The 12,500-nt window shown below is 39.9% G+C and overlaps 1 protein-coding gene across 9 annotated transcripts in view; it reads left to right on the top strand.

Moving 5' to 3' along the window:
• The window catches only part of HELLS (helicase, lymphoid-specific), a 56,101-nt gene that overhangs the window by 21,927 nt on the left and 21,674 nt on the right, over positions 1 to 12,500 (top strand). For 7 of the 9 annotated variants that reach the window (XM_011934299.1, XM_011934300.1, XM_011934305.1 and 4 more), the window contains 4 exons: positions 3,694 to 3,732; positions 6,299 to 6,523; positions 6,893 to 7,075; positions 8,730 to 8,873. In XM_011934299.1, the coding sequence (XP_011789689.1) occupies positions 3,694 to 3,732; positions 6,299 to 6,523; positions 6,893 to 7,075; positions 8,730 to 8,873 (591 nt within the window). The remainder of the gene's footprint in view (positions 1 to 3,693; positions 3,733 to 6,298; positions 6,524 to 6,892; positions 7,076 to 8,729; positions 8,874 to 12,500) is intronic. The other 2 variants (XM_011934304.1, XM_011934301.1) reach the window with 1 other exon arrangement.

Below are 12,500 nucleotides of genomic sequence, written 5' to 3'. Positions count from 1 at the left end.
GGGGAGGTCAAGGCTGCAGTGAGGTGAGATTGTGAAATCCTGTCTCTACAAAAAAAAAAAAAGAAATTAGCCAGGCGTGGTGGTGCACGGGCTTTGGTCCCAGCTACACAGGGGGCTGAGGTAAGAGGATCACCTGAGCCTGGGGAGGTCAAGGCTGCAGTGAGGTGAGATTGTGCTACTGCACTGCAGCATGGGCAAGAGAATGAGATCCTGGTTTTTTTTTTTGGAGACAGTCTTGCTCTGTTGCCAGGCTGGAGTGTGGTGCTGTGATCTTGACTCGGTACAGCTCAACTCCGCCTCAAGCGATTCTCCTGCCTCAGCATCTCAAGTAGCTGGGACTACAGGCATGCGCCACCACACCCAGCTAATTTTTGTAGTTTTAGTAGAGATGAGGTTTCACCATTTTGGCCAGGATGGTCTCAGTCTCTTGACCTCATGATCCGCCTGCCTCGGCCTCCCAAAGGGCTGGGATTATAGGCGTGGGCCACTGCATCCGGCCCTTTTTTTTTTTTTTAAGAGTAGCCTGTACATATTTCCTTACACATTGTGCAGTGGAGCAGTTCTACGTCTGTCAGTTGAATTTATTGGGATCTTTGAAATTGATAATCTAGCCCAAAGCAAACAATTTATCTTTTCCTCTCTTTCTTCCCAATCTTGCTCTTTTGTTTTCTCTTTGGTGTTAATGTCAGAACCAATATCTACTGTGTCATTCAAAACAGAATTTAGGAGGTTATCTGAATTTCCTTATATATCTAGATTTTTATCAATTTCTGTGAGTCATTTCATTCGCTGCTACTCTGGTGTTTATGCCCTTACTCTGCCCTATTATTAGTTGTTTCTTAATTGATTTTTATAATCCTAGTATAGCTCTCATTCATTGTCTTTGGTTTTTCTGAAGCAAATTTAATCACTCATAATCTCCATTACTTTTTATGGTTTCATAAGGAATTGCATTTTCTTGTAGAAAAAGTTGAAAATAAATAAAATATAAGAAAATCACCTGAAAAGTTGTCAAACAGATAATCACTAACATTTTCGTATATGTATATTCTTTTTCTTTGTATTATGGAAAATCTGAAAAATTACAGATATTTAGAGGATAGTAAATTGAATGTTCACCTTTATCACTTTTTTTTTTTGAGACGGAGTTTCCCTCTTCTTGCCCAGGTTGGAGTGCAATGGCATGATCGCGGCTCACTGCAACCTCTGCCTCTCAGGTTCAAGCAGTTCTCTTGCCTCAGCCTCCTGAGTAGCTGGGATTACAGGCATGCGCTATCACGCCCCGCTAATTTTATACTTTTATTAGAGACGGGGTTTCTCCATGTTGGTCAAGCTGGTCTCGAACTCCTGACCTCAGGTGATCCGCCCGTCTTGACCTACCAAAGTGCTGGGATTATAGGCATGAGCCACCCCGCCCAGCCAATCACTTTTTAATTCTGGAATATTTTTAGAAAAAGCTGAGCAAGACTTTTTTTTTTCTTTTTTTTTAAGATGGAGTCTCACGCTATCACCTGGGCTGGAGTGCAGTGGTGGGATCTCAGCTCACTGCAACCTTCGCCTTCTGGGTTCAAGCGAGTCTCCTGTCTCAGCCTCCCAAGTAGCTGGGATTACAAGTGCCTGCCACCACGCCCAGCTAATTTTTTGTATTTTTAGTATTGACACCATGTTGGCCAGGCTGGTCTCAAACTCCTGACCTTGTGATTTGCCTGCCTTGGCTTCCCAAAGTGCTGGGATTACAGGCGTGAGCCACCGTGCCCGGCCAAGACTTTTGAACCATAACCACAATACAGTTACCACACTTTTGAAAGTCGATGGTAATTCCTTAATATTTAAATTTCTCAATAGGCTAATTTTTATTTTTAGGGTTGGGGGCTTGCTGTATTGACGAGACTGGAGTGCAGTGGCTATTCCTGAGTGTTGTCATAGTGACTGCACCTCAAACAGCTGGGCTCACATGATCCTCCTGCCTCAGTGTCCCGAGTAGCAGTACGGGGAGTATAGGCACTTCCCACTGTGATCTGCTTAGCTAATACCTTTTTAAAAAATGGTTGGTTCAAATCAGGATCCAAAAAAGTTACATAAATTGCGTTTGATTAATATGTGTCTTAGTTCTCTTTTAGGTCTAGAGTGTCTCTCATCTTTTTTAAGAAACATTTGTTGTTGAAGAAAATGAGTAATTCTGTATAATTCCCCACATTCTGGACTTGACTGATTGTATCCCCATAATTTCTCTGCCTCTTGTGTTTCCTGTTAACTATAGTAACTATAAGTTAAATACAGAAGTTTGTGATTAAGGTTTTTTTTAATTTTTGTTTTTTTTGTCGAGGGAGGTGGGGTCTTGCTCTGTTGCACAGGGTGGAGTGCAATGGTGCCATCTCGGCTCATTGCAACCTCTGACTCCTGGGCTGAAGCAATCCTCCCACCTCATCCTCCTGAGTAGCTGGGACTACAGGTGTGCACCACCAAGCCCAGCCAACTTTTATATTTTTTGTAGAGATGGGATCTCACCATGTTGCCATGCTTGATTTTTAATAAGAATACTTCATTGGTGCTATTTATAGATTTTGATTTATTTCTAAATTGTTCTTTCAAAAGTTTCATTTTATCTAGTCATTTTACAGGACAGCTTTATCAGTTCCTGGTATAAATTCCTTTTAGCCTCAGCCTTAGAATATGAATATCTATATGTACATAATACTTCATTTGCACATGATATACACACATTCCCGTGTGTATATATGTGTGTGTGTTACCTACTTACATGTCCTGTTACTCTTCTATGAATCTTAAATTTGATAATGCTGTTTTGAATCTACTTCATCCCCTATACCTTCTGTATTCTTTCTGCTTGAAATCTACCCTCACTGTCTTGAATGATGAAACCTGGTGACAACTTCTTAGATAATTTTATGTAAGATAATTATTTGCTAAGCCACCGAGTGACACACTCAGGTATTGTTTGTCTCCTTACCATCAACATCTAGTAGGTACTTCAAAATCAGAGCACTTTATTCTGTATTTTTAATCTGTCTGTCTTTGCCTCTTACCCAGGAATGCAAACTCAGATGTCTATCCACAGAGGTCTAAAGTGGGCTGTAACATGGTTTGCCAGACTTTTTCTGTAAATAGCCAGATAGAAAATATTTTTAGCTTTTGAGTAGTCTTGTGGGCAACTACTTAACCCTGTACTTTGCTATTGTCACTTGAAAGCAGCCATACACAAACTGTAAACAAGTGAGGCCGACTCACTTGTTTTATTTATCCCATTTCTTTGCTTTTAAATTTATCCCATTTCTTTGCTTTTAAAAAAGTACCTATGTATTCGCTTAGCTGGAGTTGGTGTACAGGCTGTAGTTTGCTGACCACAGGACTAGAGGTTTGTTGCCATGTGTGAATTTGTACTTAATCTCAGACTAAAAGAAAAAACCTGGAAAACCACTGTATTTGATGAAATATCCCATTGTATAAGTGTTCCCAAATTAGCTTAGAATGTTATGAAATATTATGAGTCAGTAATGTCTATAGGCTTATTTCTGCCTGAAGACCACTCGTTTTAGGTCGCTGTATTTTAATTATCTTGAGAATCTCATCCTCATTGCCTGGCAAAATGAGCACAGAATAAATGCTTGTTGAATAAATAAATAAATGAACCTCATACATTATTAATTTGTTTTTGTTTTCTCAAACTATTAGGAAATTTTGTCTGTGGCTAAAAAAAATAAAAAGAACGAGGTAAGAGATTTATAATATAAGATTAAGTTTATAAGTCATATTTACTTCCCAGTTATTAGTCCTTGTTCTGTAATCACCAATGTACGTTTTTCTCACTATTTATCCCATTTCTTTGCTTTAAAAAAATACCTATGTATTCACTTCTTCCATATCCAACATTTTTCTTTTTTATGTATCAACTTTAGTTAGGTGTTTTATTGCATGATTCTTGATATATAAGTGTTAATTTATGGGTCTAGCAATGTTGCTTTTAACTTGTGAATCTGGCAGTGATACAAGTGCTCGTAGCCATGTGGATATAAACCATGAGTCATCTTGTGGAAGCTGTGAGGGATGCCTTTGATGAGGGATGCCTTAATCTTGCTTCAGACCTTAAAGATTTTTTAAGTTTCTTAAAAGTTCTGTTTGAGAAGGCTTGATTTTCGAGCCACCTCTTCACTTATCCCATTTTATGTAGAGAGGCTCCTTGTTATCTCACTTTTTATTGCTCAAGTACTTAAAATTACGAGGTTGCATAGGGAAGCAAAATAATCATGACATGAAAATATTCATGAATGGATGTGAACTTCAAGTAGTTAATTTACATATTAAAGATTTTTAGGTCTTTGGGAAATTAATGTTATGTTTATAAAATGAGAGATACTCTATTTGGTCATACAATTTTGTCCAAAATTTATACTATAAAACTCTTGATTTTTATTCTTTTGTTAAGTATAAGGACTGGTTTATGGGTGCAGTTTAGTTGGATTTTTAAAGATTTAGTTAGATAAACATTTAGTTGGATTTTTAAGATAAAGTCTTGATGTAATCTTCTATAATTTACCATGGGATTTTGGCTTCATTTTATAACTTACAGTCAGTCAGGAAGAAATAGTTGTTAAGTACTGTATTTTAATGAATTTTGACACTTGCGTACACTTGTGTAAACACCATCCAAATGAAGATATAGAACATTTCCATTGTAGAGGGATCTCTTCTGTGTTTTTCTAATTATTTTTCCACCCCTAAACCCAGAGGAGGTCACTTTGTACACCTTTTATAGGATGACTTATTATTTCCCTTCCACTCAACGTGTCTATGATACTCATTTATGTTGTTGAGCATATTAGTAACTGGTTTCTTCTTATTGTTGACTAGTATTCTGTTGAATGAATGTTACAATTTTCTCATCCATCCCCTTATTGATGGGCATTTGGGTTGTTTGCAATTTGTGACTTTTATGAGTAAGGTTGCTATAATAATTTGCATACAAGTCCATGTGTAGACATGTTTTCATACTTTTTGCCTGTGTACCTGGGAATGGAATTGTTGGGTTACATGGCAAATGTATGTTCGTAAGAAAGTACAGATTTTTTCCCCCCAAGGTAAATGCATCATTTTATTCTCTTGCCAGCCATGTTTGAAAATTCCAGCTTACATTATTGTCAGCATTTGATAGTCTTTTTAATTTCAGCTATTTTATTAAATGAGAAATGGCAGTGTGTGTGGTTTTTAACTTGCATTTTCCTAATTACTACTGAAGTAGAGTATATTTTTATGTTCTTGATGACTGTATGTTTTCTTTTTTTTTTTTTTTTTTTCCCTGAATGGGAGTCTTGCTCTGTTGCCCAGGCTGGAATGCAGTGGCACGATCTCGGCTCACTGCCACCTCTGCCTCCCGGGTTCAAGCGATTCTCCTGCCTCAGCCTCCCAAGTAGCTGGGATAACAGGTGCACGCAACCACGCTCAACTAATTTTTGTACTTTTAGTGGAGACAGGGTGTCACCATTTTGGCCAGGATGGTTTTGATCTCTTCACCTCGTGATCTTCCCGCCTCGGCCTCCCAAAGTGCTGGGATTACAGGCGTGAGCCGCCATACCTGGCCTATATGTTTTCTTTTGTAAAATATCTGTTAGTATCTTTTGCCTGTCTCTTTTGCCCGTCTTATTTATGCATACTGTATTTTTTGTGTAACAGTTTAATAAATTGAGTGTCACAATATTAGAAGTTTGGAAGAAAGGTATAATTCTAATGATCTTTTCAAAAGTATGTGCCTGATTTTAATTTGTAAGGGTTATTCTCAGATTTTTTATATTTTCTTTTATTTTATTTTTTTGAGGCAATCTCCTGTCACCCAGGCTGGAGTGCAGTGGTTGTGTTCATGGCTCACTGCAGCCTTGACTTCCTGGGTTCGAGTGATCCTCAGCCTCCCAAGTAGCTGGGATACAGGCAGTTGCGTGCAACCACACCCAGCTAATTTTTTGTATTTTTAGTAGAGACAGGGTTTCGCCATGTTGTCCAGGGTGGTCTTGGACACCTGGGTTCAGGTGATCCTCCTGCCTCAGCTTCCCAAAGTGCTGTGATTATAGGATTAGCCACTGTGCCAGCCTGTTACTGTTTTTTTTAGTAGCTTTTCATTTGTAGAGGGATGGCGATGTCTGCAGTTTTTTAATCCAGATGTGATCTTAGTCTTCTATACTTAATGATTATAGGAGTCAGTAGAGTTTGTTAGTTCCATTTTCTGATAAATGGTGGCATACAGCAGCATTTTGTATAACACATCTTATTAAACTTTTTTTCTCTGCAGGATGAAAACTCCTCTACTAATCTCTGTGTAGAAAATCTTCAGAAAAATAAAGATTCGAATAGTATAATTAAAGATAGATTGTCTCAAACGGTTAGGCAGAATACTAAATTCTTTTTTGACCCAGTCCGGAAGTGTAATGGTCAGCCAGTACCTTTTCAACAACCAAAGCACTTCACGGGAGGAGTGATGCGATGGTACCAAGTAGAAGGCATGGAATGGCTTAGGGTAATGAATTGTAATTTTTAATACAACATAATTGGTTTTATTTCTATAGTAGCCTAATAATGTGATGTACCACAACTGGAGTCATTTCTGTCATGTTTCATTATTATACATTTGTGTGTGAATACTTACTTTCTGATTTCTTTAACCTGAATTTTTAGATGTGGAAATTACCTTGTTAATGGCTTCCAACACTTTTATGGCTTTGATAAAGGATTTTCCACAGTGTTGTTATAATTTATGGTGTGAATATATAATTTTAACATAATTCTCATCTTTGGGTGTGATTTTTTTAAAGAGAAGAAATAAAATATTGTAACCCTGTAGTTGGTTATATCCGAGTTTAAATACAGTATCTATTATTTCATCCAGATGCTTTGGGAAAACGGAATTAATGGCATTTTAGCAGATGAAATGGGATTGGGTAAGACAGTTCAGTGCATTGCTACTATTGCATTGATGATTCAGAGAGGAGTACCAGGACCTTTTCTTGTCTGTGGCCCTTTGTCTACACTTCCTAACTGGATGGCTGAGTTCAAAAGATTTGCACCAGATGTAAGACATGCTTCCTTATGTTAAAATTATAATTTTACATGTTTTTTTATGCTTCATTGTTGTAGGAATTAAATTGTAGAACTCCTATAATGATATTGGTTCCTGTATAAATATTTTGTCTGATTTGACTTAGTCTGTGGAGTACCCTAATTTAAATTTATATAGTATGGGTTTTGGAAATCCCTGACATCTTTCCTAAAATATTCCAGAATGATTTTCATTGCATTGGTTAATTTGATTCAACTGAGACAGACTTAGGTAGAGATTTTATTACAAATTCTGCTTATTCTTCACTTGATCTTTGCCAAAAGGCTGAGAAGAGAGGAAGCGAGTTTTCTGTTTTTTGTAACTTTTTTTCTATACACGTTACCTTCTGCTTTTTTTTTTTTCTTTTTTTTTGAGACGGAGTCTTGCTCTGTCGTCCAGGCTGGAGTGCAGTGGCTGGATCTCAGCTCACTGTAAGCTCCGCCTCCCGGGTTTACGCCATTCTCCTGCCTCAGCCTCCCGAGTAGCTGGGACTACAGGCGCCAGCCACCTCGCCCGGCTAGCTTTTTGTATTTTTTAGTAGAGACGGGGTTTCACCGTGTTAGCCAGGATGGTCTCAAACTCCTGACCTCGTGATCCGCCCGTCTCGGCCTCCCAAAGTGCTGGGATTACAGGCTTGAGCCACCGCGCCCGGCCCGATCTCCTGATCTTGTGATCCACCCACCTTGGCCTCCCAAGTGCTGGGATTACAGGCGTGAGCTACCACGCCCGACCTATATGTATTTTATGTATTTATGGGTTTTTGTTGTGTGTGTGTGTGAGAGAGAGAAAGAGTTTGGCTCTTGCTGCCCAGGCTGGAGTGCAATGACACTATCTCGGCTCACTGCAACCTCTGCCTCCTGGGTTCAAGTGATTCTCCTGTCTTAGCCTCCCAAGTAGCTGGGATTATGGGTGTGCACCACCATGCCCAGCTAATTTTTTATTTTTAGTAGAGACAGGGTTTCTCCGTGTTGGTCAGGCTGGTCTGGAACTCCCGACCTTGGGTGATCTGCCTGCCTCAGCTTCCCAAAGTGCTGGGATTACAGGCATGAGCCATCCCGCCTGGCCTTTGTATTTGTTTTTATGACTTTATTATTTTTATTTTTTCTTCAGACAGGATGTTGCTCTTTTGCCCAGGCTGGGGTTGCTCTTTTGCCCATTCTGGCTCACTGTGGCCTTCACCTCCCAGGCCTATGTGAGCCTGCTATCTCATACCTGAGTAGCTCATGTGAACCTCCCATCTCACTCCACTGGGTGAGTACCTGGCACTACAGGTGCGTATCACCACACCCAGCTAATTTTTGTATTTTGTGTTGAGATGGGATTTCTCCATGTTGCTCAGGTTAATCTTGAACTACTCGCAGACTTTAGAGATCTGCTTGCCTTGGCTTCCCAGAGTGTTGAGATTACAGGTGTGAGCCATTGTGCTGGGCCTGACTTCTTTTTTTTTTCATTTTTCTACCATAGTAGTTCAATGATTTGTTAGAATTGCTTGGCTTGTTTTGCTATAGAAAAATAGAACTGAAATTTTAAATTATATTTTTTCCCTCAGAATGATTTATATTCTCTAAATAGTCAATTTTTACATTTTGTTCTTAAGTTTGATATAAATCAATATAAAATTTTTCAGATCCCTACAATGTTATATCATGGAACCCAGGAAGAACGTCAAAAATTGGTAAGAAATATTTACAAACGGAAAGGGACTCTGCAAATTCATCCTGTGGTAATCACGTCATTTGAAATAGCCATGAGAGACCGAAATGCGTTACAGGTACAAATGATCTTCATTGGTTTCTTTGTAATACATAAAACATGTTTTTCTTAATTTATACCACTTTCTCACCATCTGGGAGCATTTGTCTAATTTTTTGTTGTTGAAATTATAGATTATATTGTGCATATACCTGTAGAATCTGGAGACTTTTATTAACAGAATGATTGGGATGAAGGCCATCATTTGTAACAATATAATTAAAGCTTATGGCAGTTTAACATATGGCTTAGAATCATCCAGAAATAGACCTAATCTCTGAATGTATTCCAGATATATTTGTGACAGTTACTTTGAATATACAGAATTTACCTATCTATTGTATTTTAATCAAATAAGAGTATTTGAAGACAAGTTATTTTTAGAGTATCTTATTGGACTATTTGTTAACATTTTCATTTCTGTTTTCTTGATGTTGTAGCTACTTACTTAAATAATTTCCAGTTAGCATAACACAATTGAAAAATTGTGCCTTCTTTTGTGCCTTCTGTTAATTCATTTATTGATGTTTTGAACTTCTTCCTCAATGCTTTACCTCATTCATTTATAATTCTTGACTGCTTTGTTTTTCCTTTCTCTGGCCATGTGAGAACCCTCTTAGTGCAGTACCCTTAGGTTTATCTTGCTTGGAAATAGGAAAGTACTTAATGGTTTCAACATAAAATTAAAACACATAAGTCGTAAGTGGAATAATTATGACTTGCATAATTATGACCCATATTGTCAGGTTTTGCGTGTGTGCTGGTAAAACTTTGGAATATGATTTGCAGAAATCTTAGCTCAAGAGTTTAGCAAAGTTGATGAATGTGTACAGCATTAAAAAGTATTTAAACCAGGCCGAGCTTGAAGGCTCATGCCAGTAATTCCAGCACTTTGGGAGGGTGAGGTGGGCAGATCCCTTGAGGCCAGGAGTTCCAGACCAGTCTGGCCAACATGACAAACCCGTGTCTCTACTAAAAATACAGAAATTAGCTCGGTGTGGTGGTGCACATCTGTAATGGCATGAGGATTGCTTGAACCCTGGAGGTGGAGGTTGCAGTGAGCTGAGATTGTGCCACCGCACTCCAGCCCGTGCTACAGTGAGAGTCTATCTCAAAAAAAAAAGTTCAAACCAGCAGTCTGCAACCGTTTGGCACCGGGAACTGGTTTTGTGGAAGACAGGTTTTCCATGGACCATGGGTGGGGGGTGGTTTCAGAATGATACAAGTGCATTACAATTATTGTGCACTTTATTTTTATTATTATAAAATTGTAATACATAATGAAATAATAGGGCCGGCCGTAGTGGCTCACACGTATAATCCCAGCACTTTGGGAAGCTTAGGTGGGCAGATCACTTGAGGTGAGGAGTTTGAGACCTTCCTGGCCAACATGGTGAAACCACATCTTTACAAAAATACAAAAATTACATGGGCACAGTGGCCCAGCTCTTTGGGAGGCTGAGGCAGGATAATTGCTTGAACCCGGGAGGCAGATGTTGCAGTGAGCGGAGATCACGCCTCTGTACTATAGGCTGGGCAACCGAGTGAGACTGTGTCTCAAAATAATAATAATAATTTTATAACTCACCATAATGTAGAATCAGTGGTAGCCCTGAGCTTGTTTTCCATCTAGGGATGATGGGAGACAATGACAAATCATCCAACATTAGATTTTTATAAGGAGCGCACAACCCAGATCCCTTGGATATGCAGTTCGCAGTAGAGTTCATGCTCCTATGAGAATATATTGTCTCCTGATCTGACAGGAGGCGGAGCTCAGGCCATAATGTGAGCAGTGGGGAGTGGCTGTAAATATAAATGAAGCTTCCCTTTGCTGTAAATACACATAAAGCTTCCCTCCCTCACAGGTGCTTACCTCCTGCTCTGTGGCCTGGTTCCTAACATGCCATGGACCCTTACAGGTCTGTGGCCTGGGGGTTGGGGACCCCTGATATAAACCATTTCTTTACAGTAAAAGTAATATATACCAATTTTTTAAAAGGGTAGTGTACAGGAAGATGTAAAAGCACCTGTAATTCTACCTGAGAACTGCTACTGTTTTTTTTTTTTTTCTTCCTGTTTTTGAGACGGAGTCTTGCTCTGTTGCCCAGGCTGGAGCGCAGTGGCGCGATCTCGGCTCACTGCAAGCTCTGCCTCCGAGGTTCATGCCATTCTCCTGCCTCAGCCTCTCGAGTAGCTGGGACTACAGGCACACCCTGCCACGCCTGGCTGATTTTTTTGTAATTTTAGTAGAGACGGGGTTTCACTGTGTTAGCCAGGATGGTCTTGATCTCCTGCCCTCGTGATCTGCCCACCTCAGCCTCCCAGGGAACTACTTTATGCTCAATAATTATAGCTAACATGTAGGTATAATTTGCACATATGATCATACTATACATTCATTGTTTTTTTGGTATGAGACAGGGTCTCACTTTGTCACCCAGGCTGGAGTCCTGTGGCACGATCTCAGCACACTGCAGCCTGAACCTCCTCGGCTCAAGTGATTCTTCTACCTCAGTCTCCTGAGTAGCCGGGACTACAGACGTCTGTCACCACACCTGTTTCTTGTATTTTTTTATAGGGACAGGGTGTCTCAAGCCATCCACCTGCCTAGGCCTCACAAAGTGCTGGGAGTACAGGTGTGAGCCACTGCTTCCGGCCTGCATTCACTTTTGCAATTTGTGTTTTCTACTCAGTAATATAACATGAAGACCCTTCTAATCTGTTTTCCGTACCTGTCCTATAATGAAATAGTTAAGCTTCCTTGTCCATTTCATTTGCTAGTGGCTAGAAACTTTCGAGTTTTCCATTTCAGTGAGCTTATGTTATCATTTCAAGAATTTTAGCTTACTCTGAGTGTGAGGTTCCAGGGCTTTTGTTGCTGAGTGCTAGCGGAAGTGACTGAGTTCACTTGCTAATTTGGCTTTCAGATTGCTCATCATTTGTTTCCTTGTTTTTTTTTTCTCTCACCTACCCATTATAAAAGGATATATATACATATACATTTTTTTTTTTTTGGAGACGGAGTCTCGCTCTGTTGCCCAGGCTGGAGTGCAGTGGCGCAATCTTGGCTCACTGTAACCTCCGCCTCCCAGGTTCAAGTGATTCTCCTGTCTCAGCCTCCTGAGTAGCTGGGATTACAGGCAGTCACCACCACGCCTGGCTGTTTTTTTGTATTTTTAGTAGAAACAGGGTTTCACCATGTTGGTCAGGCTGGTCTCGAACTCCTGACCTCGTGATCCGCCCGTCTGGGCCTCCCAAAGTGCTGGGATTACAGGCTTGAGCCACCGCGCCCGGCCTTTTTTTTTTTTTTTTTTTTGAGATGGAGTCTCTCTGACTCCCATGTTGAGTCGATTCTTGTGTCTCAGCCACCCGGGTAGCTAGGACTACAAGCATGTGCCACCATGCCCAGCTAATTTTATATTTTTAGTAGAGACAGTGTCTTACTGTGTTGGCCAGACTGGTCTTGAACTCCTGGCCTGAAGAGATCCACACACCTTGGCCTCCCAAAGTGCTGGGATTATAAATGTGAGCCACCGTTCCCCCCGCGCCCAGCCCTTCTGCACATTTTTGCCTTATGAGAAATACATATATTCTAGAAGTAGTGTCACCATCTGCCTCATTTTATATATATAATTTATTTATA

This window comes from Colobus angolensis, unplaced genomic scaffold (assembly GCF_000951035.1).
Source record: "Colobus angolensis palliatus isolate OR3802 unplaced genomic scaffold, Cang.pa_1.0 Scaffold134, whole genome shotgun sequence".
NCBI classification, from domain to species: domain Eukaryota; kingdom Metazoa; phylum Chordata; class Mammalia; order Primates; family Cercopithecidae; genus Colobus; species Colobus angolensis.
Note: the sequence above shows the minus strand (reverse complement) of the source record. Positions and strands in the feature narration are given on the sequence as shown.